The sequence below is a fragment of the Hemiscyllium ocellatum genome, chromosome 4 (assembly GCF_020745735.1).
Source record: "Hemiscyllium ocellatum isolate sHemOce1 chromosome 4, sHemOce1.pat.X.cur, whole genome shotgun sequence".
Classification (NCBI taxonomy): Eukaryota; Metazoa; Chordata; class Chondrichthyes; order Orectolobiformes; family Hemiscylliidae; genus Hemiscyllium; species Hemiscyllium ocellatum.
Window position 1 is genome coordinate 36,725,661 of NC_083404.1, and position 18,683 is coordinate 36,744,343.

The 18,683-nt window shown below is 41.2% G+C and overlaps 1 protein-coding gene across 1 annotated transcript; it reads left to right on the top strand.

The window, feature by feature from the left end:
• The first annotated feature begins 6,274 nt into the window (after window positions 1–6,274).
• On the top strand, window positions 6,275–16,662 carry LOC132815178 (uncharacterized). Its single transcript, XM_060823992.1, has 4 exons — window positions 6,275–8,153; window positions 14,392–14,484; window positions 16,088–16,201; window positions 16,514–16,662. The coding sequence occupies exons 1-4, from the start codon at window positions 6,275–6,277 to the stop codon at window positions 16,549–16,551; spliced, it is 2,124 nt and encodes a 707-aa protein (XP_060679975.1). The 3' UTR covers window positions 16,552–16,662.
• Window positions 16,663–18,683: the final 2,021 nt, after the last annotated feature.

Genomic DNA, 18,683 nt, shown 5'->3' on the forward strand with positions numbered 1-18,683 from the left:
TGTTGATGGACGTTCTTGCCGTTTCCGGGTGTCAGTTTCAGCTGTAGTGACATACATAACAGAACACAGGAGGCCGAACCTATCAACAAGGACGGCATACTTAAACTACTGGACCTGTGCCTCACCACACACTTTACATTCAACAATCAGATATACGAACAAATCAACGGAACACCCATGGGATCACCAATCTCGGGACTCATAGCAGAGGCAGTTATGCAAAGATTAGAACATACAGCCATACCACAAATCCAACCCAAACTCTGGATCAGATATGTTGATGACACCTTTGTAATCATCAAAAACACAGATATAGAAAAAACACACAGAATCATCAATGCCACACTCACAGGAATCCGATTCACACGAGAAGAAGAAAAGGATAGCCAACTCCCATTCCTAGACGTGTTAGTAGAGAGAACACCCAACGGAGAATTCACCACAAGGGTACACAGGAAACCAACACACACAGACCAAGTCTTAAACTATGAAAGTAACCACCCCAACACACACAAACGAAGCTGCATCAGGACACAATTCAAAAGGGCCACAACACACTGCAGTACACCAGAACTGCGAAAAGAGGAAGAGGAACATCTATACAAGGTATTCGCCAAAAACGGATACCCACGCAACTTTATCACCAGATGCCTAAGAGATAGACCACGGAACGAGGACATGCCACAACCAAAAGGACTAGCCACTCTACCATATGTCAGGAGTGTCTCAGAACTGACAGCCAGACTACTGCGACCCTTAGGACTCATAACAGCACACAAGCCAACATCCACGCTCAGACAACAACTCACTAGAACAAAGGACCCAATACCCAGCATGAGCCAAACTAACGTAGTTTACAAAATACCATGCAAGGACTGCACAAAACACTATATAGGACAAACAGGAAGACAGCTAACAATCCGCATCCACGAACATCAGCTAGCCACAAAACGACACGACCAGCTATCTCTAGTAGCCATACACTCAGACAACCAGCAACATGAATTTGACTGGGAAAACACCACTATCATAGGACAAGCCAGACAGAGAACAGCCAGAGAATTCCTAGAAGCATGGCATTCATCCCCAAACTCCATCAATAGACACATTGACCTGGACACCATATACAAACCACTACAGCTGAAACTGACACCCGGAAACGGCAAGAACGTCCATCAACAGACACATCGACCTGGACCCCAGATACAAATCACCGCAGCTGAAACTGACACCCGGAAGCGGCAAGAACAAACCAATATAAATACCGGAAGAAACATCAAAGCAGCGCTTCACACGAGGCTCCCACCGCACTGATGATGTTCCCTAGCCAGGGAACGAAACGTTTGCAGAAAAAACTTCCAGCTCGGCGAGCAGAACCACAACACCTGAAGGGTAGTAATATCTAGATTACTCCAGGTTCCACAAGCGAGTGAGAGTAGGAATATGAAGATGGAGCAGATAAATGTTTGGCTGAGGAGCTGGTGCAGGGGAGAAGGATTCACATTTTTGGATCATTGGAATCTCTTCTTAGTAGAAGTAACCCATATAAGGAGTAATTGCACCTGAATTGGAAGGGGTCTAATTGGAAGGACAGGAAAATTTGCTAGAACTGATCTGGAGGATATAAACTTGTAGGGTGGTTGGGGGGCGGGTCACGGTGGTGGGACCAAGGGAGAAAGTGAAGAAAGAGTTAAGTCTGAGGCTGGTACACTTGGAAAAAACAGTCAGGACAGGCATGAATAGAGCAGAGAACAAGGTAGGAAGAATAAATTAAACTGCATTTATTTCAATGCAATAGGCCTACCAGTTAAGGCAGATGAAGTCAGGGCAAGGTTGGGACATGGGACTGGGATGTCATAGCAGTTAGAAAGACATGGCTTAGGGATGGATAGGTCTGGTAGCTTAATGTTTCAAGGTATAGATGCTATGGGAAGGATCAAAGGGGGGGCAAGAGAGGAGGGAAAGAGGCATTTTTGATTAGGGATAACATTATGGCTGTACTTAGGGAGGATATTCCTTGAAATACATCCAGGGAAGTTATTTGGGTGGAACTGAGATATAAGAAAGGGTTAAAAATCTTATTGGAATTATATTATAGAAGCCCCAACAGTCAGTGGGAAATTGCAAAACAAATTTGTATGGAGATCTGAGTTATGAGTAAGAATAATGGGGTGGTTATGGTAGGGGATTTTAACTTTCCAAACATAGACTATTAAGGGCTTGGATGGAGAGGAATTTGTTAAGTGCGTACAAGAAACTTTTCTGATTCAGCATGTGGATGTATTTACAAGAGAAAGTGCAAACCTTGACTTATTCTTGAGAAATAAGGCAGGGCAGGAGACTGAGGTGACTGCAGGGAACTTTGAGGCCATTAAACATAATTTTCTTAGTTTTAAAATAGTGATGCAAAAGGGTAGATCGGATCTAAAAATTAAAGTTCTAAATTGGAGGAAGGCCAATTTTGATGGTATTAGTCAAGAACTTTCAAAAGTTGATTGGGGTACATGTTTGTAGGTAAAGGAATGGCTGGAAAATGGGAAGCCTTCAAACATGAAATAATGAGTGTCCAGAAACAGTATGTTCCTGTTGGGATGAAGAGCAAGGCTGGTAAGGGTAGGGAATGCTGGATGATTAGAGAAAATGAGGTTTTAGTCAAGAATAAAAAGGAAGTATATGTCAGGTATAGACAGGATAGATCGAGTGAATCCTTAGAAGAGTAGTAGGAGTATACTTAAGAGGGAAATCAGGAGGCCAATAAGGGAACACGAGATAGCTTTGGCAATTGGGGTTAAGAAGAATCCAAAGGGATTCTACAAATACATTAAGGATAAAAGGATAACAAGGGATAGAATATGGCTGTTAAAGATCAGCAAGGCCACCTGTGTGTGGAACCGCAGGAGATGGGGGAGATACTAAAAAAAAATTTACATCCATATTGACTATGGAGAAAGATATGAAAGATAAAGAACATGGGAAAATACATAGCGACATCTTGAAAAATGTTCATATTACAGAGGAGCAGGTACTGGATGTCTTAAAAAGTATTAAGGTTGGATAAGTCCCCAAGACCTGATCAGGTGTAACCTAGAACTCTGTAGGAAGCTAGGGAAGTGAGTGGTGGGCTCCTTGCTGAGCTATTTGTAAAATTGATTGACTGAGGTGCAGTGCCAGAATACTGGAGGTTGGCTAACATGGTGCCACTATTTAAGAAAGGTGGTAAGGAAAAGCAAATAAGCTGCAGACTGGTGAGCCTGACATTGGTGGTGGGTAAGTTGTTGAAGATACTCCTGAGGGACAGGATTTATATGTATTTGGAAAGGTAAGGACTAAATAGGGATAGTCAACATGACATTGTACATGGGAAATCATGTGTCACTAACTTGAATGAGTTGTCTTGAAGAAGCAGTGAAGAGGATTGTTGATGGCATAGCCGTGTCTATATCGACTTCTGTAGGTCATTTGACAAGGTTCCTCATGGTAGATTGGTTAGCAAGGTTAGATCACATGGAATCAAGGAGAACCAGCCATTTGAACACTGAACTGTCTCGAAGGTAGAAGACACAGGGTAGTGGTGGAAGGTTGCTTTTCATACTGGAGGCCTGTGACCAGTAGTGTGCCACAAAGATCAGTGCTGGGTCCGCTGCTTTTCATCATTTATATAAATGATTTGATGTGAACATAGGAGGTATAGGTAGTAGGTTTGCAGATGACACCAAAATTAGTGGTGTAGTGCACAGCAAAGAAGATTACCTCAGACTACAATGGGATCTTGATCAGATGGGCCCATGGACCAGGGAATGGCAGATGGAGTTTAAATTAGATAAATGTGAGGTGCTGCATTTTGGGAAGGCAAATCAGGGCAGAACTTATACATTTAATGCTAAGGTCCTGGACAGTGTTGCTGAACAAAGAGATCTTGGAGTGCATGCTCATAGTTCCTTGAAAGTGAAGTAGCAGGTTGATAAGATAGTGAAGAAGGCATTTGGTATGCTTGTCTTCATTGGTCAGTGCATTGAGTATAGGAGTTAGGAGGTCATGGTGTGGCTGTCCAGGATGTTGGTTAGGCCACTATTGGAATGAGGTGTGCAATTTTGATATCCCTGCTATAGGAAGGATGTTGTGAAACTTGAAGGGTTCAGAAAAGATTTACAAGAATGTTGCTAGGTTTGGAGGGTTTGAGGTATAGGGTGAGGCTGAATAAGCTGAGGCTGTTTTCCGTGGAGGTGGTAGGCTGTAGGGTGACATCATAGAGGTTTATAAAATTTGGAGGGGCATGGAGAGGGTAAAAGGACATGGTCTCTTCCCCAGGGTGGAGGAGTTGAAAACTAGAGGGCCTAGGTTTAAGGTGAGAGGGGAAAGATTTAAAAGGGACCTGAAGGAGCAACGTTTTCTCACAGAGGGTGGACGTTTTTAAATTAACGTGAAATATAAATTCGACTGACTCAACGTGTTTGAGCTGAGAATATAAGTAAAAAGCAGAGACAGACAGAGGTTTACATGATGGAAAAATCACAGTGTGTCTAATTAACCTTATTTATACTTAATCATATCGTTCATTGTCATTGATCATAAGGCATTCCAACTGTAGGAAGCAATTAATTTTAAATTGTTATTTTAATTTCACAAATTAATGAATTCGTTCAATTATAATTTTCCCGCTTGAGAGGTACATGAGCCAAAGAGAAATACGACTGTTACAACGGGAAGCCTAATAAGCAGAGCTTGGAGTAGGGCAGGTTGCTGCTGTCGACGTGAAATTAACGCCCTATCCTGACTGGCTAGATGCTAGTCCCTAATTGATAAATGGATGTGAGGGGAGGTGATGGAAGAGAAAACAGGTGGTTTCACTAAGGGTGTAGTAGTAGCGTAAATGTAAAGAGTCGGCAATGGAAACTTTCAAAGTTACTGTTTTTTTCTCTCTCCAGCTATTGGGTTAAATAGGGATCTTGTAGTTTAGGTAGGTAACCTCTCTATGAGGCAATTTCACAAATGAAAAGTTGGGTAAACAACAAAAACAAATTAGTTACTACTTTGCGTTGGCTTTTCGAAAAGGGATGGATTTGTTAAATGGGAATGTAACGTGTTTATAGAGCAGTTTTGCGAGCTTTGTAAATCGTCTTTATTTTGCAGTTGGAGCTCCGATGAATTTGCCACCAGTAATAGCCAATTACGTTTTTAATTTAATTCTTTGCTCGTTGCCAATCGTGATGAACTCTTCACCGACCGGCCACAGAGCAGAAGATGGTCACGCACCGAACCACAACAGGCCTTTCTTTTTCCAACCAATGCCGACACCACATATGTTTACACCTCCTGTGTCCCACTTCATGCACCCTCCAGCCTTCCATCCGTATTTCTACCCGACAGTAGGTGAGTGGGAACACAATTATAATGTTAGTGGTTACGCCTAGTGGCACCTGGTTTACTTGTTTGTGTGTTTCATGTTTTCAGGTTTGATAATTACTCGTTGAAAGTAAACTTGATAAGGGTATAATTGATAAATACATGATCGACTAGGTGTTCTAACTCATTTGATCTTCGAGGAGTCTGATGTATGACTTACCAGGGGCGGAGCGTGGGGAAGGAGAGGACGTGGAAAGATCTCCTAGTGAACCGCTTAATTGCTATTCCGATTTGGATAGCATAGAATTGGATAAATGTGTTACTGGTTTCCAGAGTTACAATGACCAGGTCCGATAATCGGCCCCTGTGCTGTACTTTGAATATTCGCTGTGTGAGCAGTTGCCTTTCGGGACAAGATAGTTCAATGTTGAAATTTTTAGATTGACACTTAACTACTTTTCCTTCACAAAAGGCCACTTCTCACCGCTAGATACTGTAGCTCGGTGATTGAAGTTATCTACTGCAGCACTTAGATTCGAGGCTTTGACACCCCTAACATCCCTGTCGAGTTTTATCGTGGCGCTTATCGGCTCTAAGGTTTCTGCTGAATACTGTATAACATGTCTTGAGTCCCTCTTAAAATCTGACATTTTAGTTAATTTAAATCTGACGGAGCTTTCAAACGGGAGGTCAAAATCCGTGATTCAGGAAGGCATCCTCCAGGGTGATTGTTGTATAATGGGGAAAATATTTCCTTTTTTCGAAAGGATCTAAAATTAGCCAAGCGTTCACTTCCCCCTTGGGAGAGATTTGTTACTTCAAGATAATATAAACACCTGTTTTGAGGTGGTACTGTTTCTGGTATTTAGCTCGCAATCTAGTAACCTCCTTTTAATAAAACGATTCAGCTTCTAGCCAGAGGCTAGATTTGATGGACGTACTAACGACTGTTTCTCTCTCGGTCTCATTAGAAATTGGTGGTGGATTATATTACCCAGTGTGTCCTATGCCATATCCAAGAGGTTTTGGTCCACAGTCACCGATAACTCATACGAACTATAGAAGACCTTTCCTTAATTCTTCTCTCGTCGCTCGTCCGACATTTTATCATTCGACACGATTCCGACACTACCCCTTTCGGAAAAATGTGACTAATACAGAAGTACAGACGGACAGCGAGACTAAACTAGAGCAAACCAAGAGGACGGATGTGAGTGCTGAAACTTCGGCAGCCCCCGAGGCACGAGTTCAGAAGTCTTCAGGCATCGAGACCAATTCGGATAGTACAGCTGTACCTGCCCAAGAAAAAGTGTCTCACAAGGCAATTGGAGGTGAACTAAATGAAACTGAAGAAACGAGCAGCGCGCTGGCACCTAAAAGCACCAAACCAGGTGGATATGCATTTCAAAAGGAGAAGATCAGAATAGAATGTAATGAGGGAGCTCCTTCTATTAACGTGTGGCGGTCCTTTGAGGCCACGGTTCCGATATACAATCCTACCCCCAATAAAGGAGAGGATCGTATCCAATGTGAAATGTGGTCCGTGAGCGCATGTGAGGGCGGAGTTCCCTTTTACGGTTCGTTCGAGCCAGACAAGATGATTCCCAAAACAGAAGTTCGCAAAGAAGTGTTGCTGGATTCCAACAAGTCTCCAGGAGGCGGCCGTGAGTCGAAGGCTCCGGGAGACGAGGTTTCCCGCTGCGCGGCCCCGCCTGACAAAGTGGAACCCGCGCCATGGAAAGCCAATGGGAGCCGCAAGTGTCCAACAAGCACATGCCAACATGAGCTGCCCGAGAAACCTGCACACCAAAGGAGCCCGCGAGGAGTTTTAAATACAAATGGAATTGGGGGAAAGGATGAAACCAGGAACAGGGAGCTGCTGACTTCACCTGGATCACCGAATGATGATAAAATGGGTGAGGGGTCGAAGAGTGATGCGTCTCTGGAATCTGTTGAAGAGTACGTACCTTCTGCGAGTGTGTTGGCTTGGTTACAGAACCAAGCGCGAACTTACCGCAGGAAAGCTAGTCTTCCAATCCCGAGACATCCACCAGGAGTGTTGCAGGGCTCTTTTGAAGAAATGTCTTCCAAAGATGAAGAGTCGTCGTTTGACTTTTTTGATGCCATGCCCGGAGGAAACCAGGTGTCCTACACTCACCTAATGTGCAATCCGCGCCGTCAGGTGCTTTCCACCTCGAAGCCTCGGAGTGGCAACAAGACTTTGGAGAGCCCGCTTGCTTCTGAGCAAAAGAGGGTTTGCAGCGTCTGTCAGAAAGAGACGTTCGTGAAAGCGAAGAGCGCCAGTGCAGGCTGTCCAACTCTCTCGCCTAATCGGGACGTGGGGAGCGACGCCCTTTCAGAGAGGGACCATTTCAGCAAAGATCACTCAGTTGGCGGCAATTCAGGGACCAGCGGGCGGCGAAAATACCGCAGGGTCTCCCGGGAATCCAGTAGCTCAAACAAAAACAAGAAAACCCGATATTCCTCCGATTCCGAACAGGCTTCGGAGGAGCAGGACAATGAACCCCGAGCGGAGAATGCCAATCTCGGTGGTCCCTCTCGGAGGAAGGTCGTTCGGAGGACATCCAAAGTCTCGTCAACAACCCAATCATCCAGCCGACCACAGCCAGAAAAACCGAGGGCGAAGAAGAAGACGTTGGACGCGGCTAAATATCCCCTTCACCAACGAGAGCACGTTAAGGCGGGGAACGAACACAGCGAGCGCCAGAAATTGGGACAAACCGCAAAACCAGAGCGAAAAAAGAAAGAGGAGGAAAAGAGGCGGAAAAGTACACGAAAGGCTATGAGCGGTAAGGGTCCGTCCTGCACTCATTCATGTCGCTTTGGTGCAGAGAAATGACCGACCAGAAGTGTCTTTATCTCTGACTTTTTAAAAAAAAAATTGGTGTCATTTTTATGGCAAATTGCTAAATATTCTCAATCCCTCAAATCCTTCCTAAAGTGAAATAGACCGGAGTTTGATCCAAAACCACTTCAGCTTTTTATCAACATAACTTGTTCATTTTCTATACTGTGCATCCTGCCTCCATGTGCATCTGTTATTAACTTGAAATACCTCCTCCGTTTGCACTTCCGCAGGTTGCGGTATGTGTCCTGAATTCCTATTTGATTTCTGCAGTAACTATCGTGTTTTCTCCCTCCAATAGTAGAACTCTCTACCTCCTATCTTTTAAATGTTAATCTCTACCCGTCTAATTCTTTTTAGAAAAAAAGTATCTATTCAATCTTTTCTGGCTGTTACAAATTGTTCTGGTGTCTTCCTTTCTGTTTTAATTATTCTTTTTAACGTTGAATGCCTCCGTTCTCCTCCCCCCATATACACAAGGATCGCCATAAGCTTTTTCCAGCCCTCTGATTGGCTTCTCTGTTTATTGGATATAACCCTTTGGATACAATTCTGCATAATAAATCATCAAGTTCGACAAGTTCGTCAATCTCCACCCACTCATCTCCATTCCCTGCATCCATCTTCAATGTCTAGTTTTAATCTTTTTCTGATTACATTGTGTCTAGTGTTGTCGCTGTCACTGAGGCAAAGTTTTTTGACAGTTTTTAGTTTGCTTGCTCTTCAGTGGTCTCATCCATACCCTGATTCTCTCCTCTTTACTTCCGCCTCTTCCCCCCCCCAAAATCTGTGTAGGTGATTGGTTCCTGTTCTGACTTTAACAGGTTTTTGGTTTTTCCTAATTTGTTATATTTTTTTTACTTCATCTACTTGGTATCTTAATGCATCTCTAGAAAAGAATATAATAGAATCACTAAAGTGTGGAAACAGGCCATTTAGCCCATAAGCCCCACTGATCCCCCAAAGAGTAACCTACCAAGACCATTGCCCTACCCTATTACTTTACTTTTACCCTTCACTAATGCATCAACCTACACATCCCTGAATACTACAGGCAATTTCGAATGGCCAATTCATCTAACCTGCATGTCTTGAGGAGGAAACTGGAGCACCCAGACAAAACCCATGCAGACTCTGGGAGAATGTGCAAACTCCATGCACAGTTGCCGGAGGCTGGAATCAAACCTGGGTCCCTGGTGCTGTGAGGTAGTGTTGCTAATCATAAGCCATCGTGCTGCCCCACTGTTCTGTTTACTACAATTATTGAAGAGCTTCTTTTTTAAAAGGAATGTCGTTTCCTGATCTTTAAAAACTTCCAGTGGTGCTGGCAGTTTTATCCCATGACCTCTTTCCAGTAAGAATCTCCTGTCATTGGTGATTCTTTGAGAAAACTATTGTTTTTCGATGTTTAAAATAATTTGTTATTCCATCACCTTAGTTGTGTATGCTGGTCTGTTAAAGCTTGCCTATCATTACGTGATGGTCTAGAGCAGAAATTGATTCCTGATGAAGGGCTTATGCCCAAAATGGCGAATTTCCTGTTCCTTGGATGCTGCCTGACCTGCTGCGCTTTTCCAGCAACACATTTTCAACTAGAGCAGAAATTAAGCCATTCAGCCCATCGAGACTACTTTGCCATTCAATTATGGCTGAGAAGTTTCTCAATCTCATTCTCCTGCTTTCTCCCTGTAACCCTTGATCCCCTTGAGAATCTCTGTCTTAAATATATTCAATGATGTGGCCTCCATAGTCTTCTATGGCAGTGAATTACATGGATTTACCATTCTGGCTGAAGTTTGTTCTTCTCTCTGTTTAGATTAGATTACTTAGTGTGGAAACAGGTCCTTTGGCCCAATAAGTCCACACCGACCCTCCAAAGGGCAACCCACCCAGACTCATTTCCCTACACTTACCCCTTCATTTCCTATAGGCAATTTAACATGGCCAATTCACCTAACCTGCACATTTTGGACTATAGGAGGAAACTGGAGCACCCAGCGGAAACCCACGCAGACAGTTGCCTGAGGTGGGAATTGAACCTGAGTCTCTAGCGCTGTGAGGCAGCAGTGCTAACCACTTGTCATGCCACCTACAATGGTGTTCTAAAAGGTCTTCCCTTTACACTCAGGCTGTGCCCTTGGGGCCTAGTCTCTCCTACCAATGGAAACCTCTTTCCAACATTCACTCTGATCAGGCCATTGAATATTCTATAAATTTCTATTAGATCCACCCCCTCCAAATCCTTCTAAAGCTCCATTGAGTATAGACCCAGAGTCCTCATATGTTAAGCTTTCATTCCTGGGACCATTCTTGTGGACCTCCTTTGAACACACTCCAGGGCCAGCCAGTACTTCCTCCCTGTGATATGTGGCCCAAAACTGCACAATGCTCCGAATGTATTCTGACCAGAGCCTTCTAGAGCCTGAGAAGTATATCCCTGCTTCTACATACAAGTCCTTGATTTAAACAAAAAGCAATCATTACATTTGCCTTCCTAATTACTGACTCAAGCTGCCAGTTTACCTTGAGAGAATCCTGGACTAGAACTCCCAAGTCTCTTTGCACTTTGGACTTCTGAATTTTGTCCCCAGTTAGAAAATTGCCTCTCTTCCTACCAAATTGCATGACCTCACACTTGCCCATGTTTGTACTCCATCTGCCACTTCTTTGCCCATTCTCCTAATCTATCCAAAGCTGCCTTCAGCCTTTCTACTGCCTCCGTGCTAGCTGTCCCTCTACCTATCTTTGTAATGTCTGCACACTTAACCAGAACGTCCTCCACGCCTTCATCCAGATCATTAATATATAAAACGAAAAATAGTGGTCCCAGCACTGAGCCTTGCGGAACATCACTTATCACCAGCTGCCATCCTGAGAAAGACCCTTTCATCCCCACTCTGCTTTCTGCTGGATAGCCAAGCTTTTATCCATACTGGCACCTTATCCCTAATACCATGGGCCCTTATCTTACTCAGGTTCCTGTGCGGCACCTTGTCAAGGCCTTCTTGAAGTCCAAGTAGATAACATCCATTGGTTCTCCTTGGTCTAACCTTGTTACTACCTCAAATTTCCAGCAGATTTGTAGTCAAGACCTCACCTTGAGAAAACCATGCTGACCTTCCCTTATTTTACCATACACCTTCAAGTATTTAGAAATCTCATCCTTCACTGGATTTCAGGACCTTACCCATGACTGAGGTTAGGCTAAACAATCTGTAATTTTGTTGTTTGCCTTACTCCCTTTTCAAACAGAAGTGTCACATTAGTGATTTTTCCAGTCCTCTGGGATCCTCCCTGACTAATAATTGCTAAAAGCTCACCACTAACACCCCTACTATCTCTTCAGCTATCTCCCTTAGAACTCTGGTATAGTTCACCTGATCTAGGTGTTTTATCCACCTTCAGACCATTGTTTTTCTAGCATCTTCTCCTTGGTGATGGCCACCATACTTAGCTTTGCCCCCTCAGTCTCAAATTTTTGAGATGTTACTTGGGTCTTCCACTGTGAAGACTGTCGCAAAGTAATTGTTCAGTTCCTCAGCCATTCCTTATTCCCCACAATATTTTTCCAGCATCATTTTCCAGAGGTCCAATGTTCACTTTTGCCTCATTTGTCCTTTTTATCTAAAGAAACTCTTGCAGTCTCCCTTTATATTACTGGCTAGCTTACCATCCTTTTAATCTTCTCCCTCCTTTATTTCTTTTTGTTGCCTTCTGGTCTTTGTAAGCTTCCTAATCCTCCGGCTTCCCACTGTCCTTCATGTTATATGATTTTTCTTTTGCTCTTATGCTATCTCAGACTTTTCTAGTCAGCCATGGTTGCCTCATCCTCCCTTTACCATGCTGCTTTTTCCTTTGGATGAATCTTCACTGTGACCCCTGAAATACTCCCAGATACTCTGCCATTGCTGTTCCATTCTTTCCTGCTAGGCTTCTCTCCTAGTCAGTTCTACCCACTCCTCCCTCAGCCTTTGTAATTGCCTTTATTCAGCTGTAATACCATTACCTCTGATTCTGTCTTCTCTCTCTCAATTTGCAGAGTAAATTGAATCATGTTATGATCACTGCCTTCACCTTAAGCTCTCTTATCATGACTGCCTCATTGCACAACAATAAATCCACTATTACCCATTCCCTTGTGGGCTCCACCACAAGCTGCTCCAAAAAAACATTTTGTCAACATTCCACAACTTGCTCTTGTGAACCACTACCAACCTGACTTTCCGTCCACCTGCACATTAAATTCCCCGATTATCACTACAACTTTGCCTTCCCTATGTATTTTCTCTATCTCCTGGTGTATCTTGCACCCCAGCTCCTGACTAGTGTTTGGAGGCCTGTACATAACTCCAACTTTGGTTCTTTTACCCTTTTGCAGTTCCTCATTTCTATCCCCATAGATTCTACGTTGACCTTACTTGTTTCTTACTGTTGATTTATTGAATTTCTTATTAATAAGGCAACCCACCTTTCTCCCCCCCCCCCCCCCCCCCCCCCCCGCACCTTGCCACCTGCCTGTCTTTGACAGAATGTAATCATTGAATGTTCAGCTCCCAATCCTGATCCCCTTGCAGCCATGTCTGTGATGCCCACATGTCAATTTCAATCTGTGCTGTAGGCTTATTTATCTTGTGCCTCTTACTGCTGAGTTGTATTAACATCAGACTAATGTTCCAGGAATCTGGGTTCAAATCTTGTCACAGCAGATGATAGAAATTAAATTCAACTAAAATCTGGAATTTTAAATCTAATAACAATGAAACCAGTCAATTCAGAAAAGCATATGGTTTACTAATGGGTTTTTTGGGGGAGAAAACAGCTGTCCTTGCATAGTCTGGCCATGTGACTCCAAACCCACAGCAATATGGTTGACTCCGTTAACTGCCCTCTGGAAAATTTAAGGATGGCTGTACATATTGGCCTAGCCGCTTTGTTAGGCTGCTTATATGTTGATCAAAGAGTATTGAACATCATCATTCTTGACAATTTACTGTGGGTTTAAATATTCCAAGATTAAATGTTACCTTCTCTTCATAGATGCTACAATCTGCATATTTCTTCCCTCACCTTTAATTTAACCTTAATTCCCTCCTTCCCCTCTGCCTTCATCTATTGATTGCTCATTGACATTATGGTAATTTTGTCATTTTCCCTCTTAGTTTATAACGTAGCTAAAAATCAAAGTGTTGATAGATTACAATGTCTGATTCTTTCTTGGTAATCCTTTTTACTGTTACCTACCAATACAGTTAATTTCACATGAACATTTTTCTCTAAATTCCTTGACAGTCTGACTACCTTGCACAAAATGAGGCAACACTTTTTTGAATACTTATGTAACTTTAGAGGACTTTATCGATCACACTAATTAAATTCTCCACCCCAGCCTCCATCTCCATATTCTGTGAACCACTTTTACAGGACATCCTCATCATAACCTTGAATGACTCAGCAGTGATCGTCCAGATACCGGTGTTGAGATTTATTGGGTATCCTCACTCCAACCCCTCTTATATTCAGTCTTCAATATCCTTCCTAATTTACAGGCATATCATTGAACTTTTGAGGTTCAAAAATTAACTTTTCAATTATTTCTTGAAATCCCTCCTGTGCAAGGAGGAAGAAAAAAAACAAGATTACTGACCTACCCTCCTGATCCATCAGTATTCTATTCTGGTTTCTTATTGGCTTTATTACTAAATCCATTTTCTAAAATGATCTACCATTTTTGAACTATAGTATAGAATGGTTACAGTATGCTACTGTTAAGAACATTCAGAACCAGACTTGATCAAATTAACAAGTTTGAATTTATCTACTCTTAGATTAATATTTATTATAAAAGTTTGCCAATACATAAGGTTGGTCTGTCAACATAACTGAAACTTCTAGCAGGGCAATACATTGAGTAGTTATGGAAGGACTGAATTACTGCATTTGCTTTCAACTTGTTGCTAAATAATGAAGTACATAAAGCATACAATATTGGTGACTTAAATTGCATTAGCTTCTGAACTGAACTCGGAAATCATACATTTTTATTAAGAAATTTTATTCCTCCTTTACAGCTGTTTGAGTCATCAATTCTTCTCCACCATCTCATAGTTGAACCAATTATTTTTTAATAACGATTATATAATTATGTAATTGTATGTGATACTATATTTCTCTCACCAAAAAAGTACAAAATGGGAGTGAGGAGTCTGTGGATGAATACTGGAATAAAGTTGGTGCAAAACCCAAGTCAGCCACTTCACGTGGTGATGTTGAACATGGTAAGTGCATGCTCAATTCTAATGTACATAAAATATATACTAAATCTATTATCAGAAAAATTCATCGGGCCTTGATCAGTTCCAAAGTGCATTATTCAGGAAAAGCTGATATGAACTGTACATGTCAAGTCTGTCTGAAATAATGTTAGGTATGCAATGAAAATTAAGGAAAATTGGTAGTAGGAATGTGATATTTGGAATAGATTTTAAGCACTAACTGTACAATAAATTGTTAATTCCACAGTTCAGATTACCTGTGGTGTATTGCACTGAGCGAACTTCATACGTGCTACAAAACAGCACTTTTTGAAGTAGATCTCTTCAAAAATGTAAAAAGTACTTTGAAGACTGGCACTATTTATGTATTGCACTAATACGACACTTCCTTGAACCTGATTTTAGTTTCAACATTGTAGATATGGTGAAACTTGAGCCTGGATTCCCTGGTCCAGAGGCAGGGGCATTGCAACTGCACCACAATATCCCTTCTAATTTGGAACTACTTGTAGATCGCCATAATTTTACATTACCTTGTGCAGTTTTATCATACAGATGCTGATTTTAGGATGGCGAAAATGAAGTGAGAGCATGCTGGAAGTTTAAATGGAGAAAGTGCTGTGCCTGGAAAGGGGGCATAGTCTCTCTCCTAACTGGTGTTGTACCACTTGGCCTTGTCTTCTCCTGCATCCTCATTTATTTCAGTACTTTTCAAGCCTCAATTTCTGGAATAAGCTTTACTGGAGACTTGACAGACTTCCAAAGTTTACATTCAAACCTCCAGTAGTGTGTAACTAATAGGATATTAGTTAAGTGTTCTCTTCAGCATTTTGGAATGAGCAAGTAAATGGGAATGGTCGGTCATGGGAAGGAAAGGTAGTCAAACTGGAATATTTTGGGCCACTAACTTTGCTCAGTTACCTCTCTGAGACATCAAGGACAGTACTCCTATTCCCTGTGTGCACTAATCCAGTTTTAAAAAGCTAGTTTGGAGTTTTGAATTTCTATTGAGGACAAATACACTTAGAATGTTTTGCTATTTGAGTTCTTTGATCAACCTATCCATCAATTCTACCTCCGGCCCTATCCCTTGATTCTTTGGAGTCCAAGACATCTCAGCCTTGAATACAGCCTTCTAGATTCTGAAAAATGTTCTGAAAATTCACAACCCTCCTGAAGAATCTTATTGCTTCAGTTTGAAAATAACTGATCCCTTGCCTTTTTAGTTCTAGACTTTCCAGTCAGGGAAATCTAAGGTATCTGTATCCACTCTGTTGAACTTCAGTCTTGTATTTCAATTACATAAATTTGTAAGTGTACTGGACTCATTATACTCTCTCCTCTTATTCTTGCCAAAAAAATACAGCAAATCTTGGTTTGTACCCTTTCCAAACAAAGTTCATCACTTGCCAGTTAAGTGAGTTGAGATTTTGGAGAGCATGAATGATTGTGATCTGCATTTAAAAGCTCGATTCTTCTGTGATTGCTCACCATGTACTTGACCTCCACAAGGAAAGATCCATTCTCTGCTGAGGGACATTTCACATTAGATTATTATGCAATTTTGTTGATGCACCTAAAATTAAAACATTCTCTCCTCTTATAGAGGCACTGCAACAAAATGCCAAAGCCAACTGCAAACCAGTTCCCGTTAAGAAAGGCACACGTGAGTTTAATGAAATGGAGACTTGGGATTCATCCTGTTTGCACGGATTTCAAGGTGATCCATTTGTGATCTGTTTTGTTTTATAACACAAATCTGAACTCGCACACTAACCAAGTGGACTGATCACTTCGTATAAGTTGATTGTTAAGCTGGGCTCTACAAAAACTGTACTGAAGTCTGAAAATACAATTCTGGGAACTGAAATTAAATGGAACCAAATTTGACTTCACTGGGCAACATTTTGTATTCTGAAATAGAGTAAACAAAGTTTTTTAATTTTAAAAATAAGCTTAATCCTTAATGTAAATATTGAATTCTAATATTAGACAACCCATAAAATCTGTGTTTTTGTTTTTTTAATTCTAGGAAATTCATTGAGAAGGAGGACTAGGAAAAAATGCTAAATTCATCTTTGCACCCAGTTCAAGGAAGAAGATTGAATCTTTTGATCTGTATTTAAGCCACTTGTATGCCAACACAATATGGAGTGATTTTTAACACTGGTTGAAGACAATAAATGGGTGCAAATGGCATTGAATGGTGTGCTGTTCTGTTCAAACTACTGAATCCATGAGATTAAATATTGAAGAATTAAAAGTCCAAAATCACTTTGAATAGCAGTGAGCTTTTGTAGGTGTTGAAAACATGTAACATTTTAAGCTTTTGCTCATAACTTGTTTGAAAACACAGATAATTGAAGTACTGGTTGAATGTTAATGTTTTGACCACTAATAATGCGACCATTTTATTTGTAGCAGTCTCTTTAGTTGCATTGAGTTCCATGACTGATTCAATTTAATAACCATTGGGTTGTGTGGTCAGTTGTTTCTTAGTAACACATATATTTTTGTGTGTGTGGTGTCAAGAAGTAGTAAAAATTCTCCAGTTCCTGATAACAGTAACACCATGACTAATTGAAGAATTGTGATATATGATCATATATTGAACCTGGTTCAGCCTCTGCTATGCATTCAACATTTTTTTGGAAATTGTAATTTCCCTTTTGATGGCAGCTTAGAATGGGCAAGCATTGCAGGATTTTTATGAAATTTGTTGATCATATGGTACATCCTTGCCTAATTTAATATTTTTCAAAATATTGATGAGTCTTTTGCAGAGCATGCATTAAATCTGTCCTATCACCCAAACTGTGTTCACTTCAACATAGCTTAACTGATAAAGTTGTTACAAAATTGACTTTTTTTTTCCCTTTTTGGTCTCTGCACACTACAGCATGTCAGTCATTGTTGAATTGATAGCACTCACCTGAACCTCTCAGTTCTTAACCAAGACGCATTCCAGTACAGAGCAAAAAATTGAGGCTGCTACTCAGCAGAACTGAGAAAATGTTGCAAACTTTCAGAGGAGATAATCGAATCAGTTTATTGGCTGTCCTGAATGCATGTTTTTTAAAAAATGCTGGCATGTGATTCTTTAAAGAGCAGGGGTGTTTCCCTGTCCTGGCTACTATTTATAGCTGAAGAATATTTTCATAATGAGATCATATTTTGTTGAAGCTTCCTGTATGCAAACTAGTTCTGTACTTCACTACTAGACAAGCATAGAAAATAGGAACAGAAGTAGCCCATTTGCCCCTTTAAGCTTGCTCATCATTCAACATGATCACTGCTTTCTTCTCCATACCCTTTTAATTTTTTTTTAACCCTAAACTTTACTTTCACAAATGAGTTAAATTTTTTGATCTCTACTGCTTTCTAAAGCAGAGAATTCCACAGGGTCATCATCCTCTAGATGAGGGCGTTCTATACTCTGTCCTAAATGGCCTACTTTAATTCAATTTTAAGTTGAAAAGTGTGATGCTGGAAAAGCACAGCCAGTTCGGCAGCATCTGAGGAGCAGGAGATTTGACATTTTGAGCATGAGCTGTTCATCAGGAGTGAGGATGATGGCCTGACCAGCTGTGCTTTTCCAGCACTGCACTTTTTGACTCTGCTTTCCAGCATCTGCAGTCCTTATTTTCTCCTAATTATATTTTAACCCCTGGTCAATGGGAACATCCTTATTCTGTGATAACATTATAGGTTTGAGGCCCCCTTTGTTCTGCTGAACTGCATAGACTGAATTAGTTATAACTGATCCAGTTTCTCCTCTGGTCAGTCCTGTCATCCCAGGAAACTGTCTGACCAACCTACTACTTTAGCTATGAAATACTTTAAAGCATCTGATTTGTGTAAAGTGCAAATATAAAAGTCTTGTGCGTGTTTATAGTAATTGTGATGCAATTATGCTTCGTCCTTTTGGTGGGCAAGTTTTTTTTCATCAAGTTCTGGGATTCATAACTTATAACTTGGCTATGTACTGTACATTGGTAACCTTTCTCTGTAGTTGGCTTACTGCCTGAGCTTATTGTTATGCCATTGCATACTTTTTTTTGGCTAGGTTGCAGTTCTGGTTATGGCAGTTTGACTTTTAAAATATGAAAAAAGATGCTTCAGTAGTGAACATATTTGGTTGGGAAGCTATAAAATCATGTTTTTTCATGTCAAAATCAGATCATCGATTAACAAGGTATTTA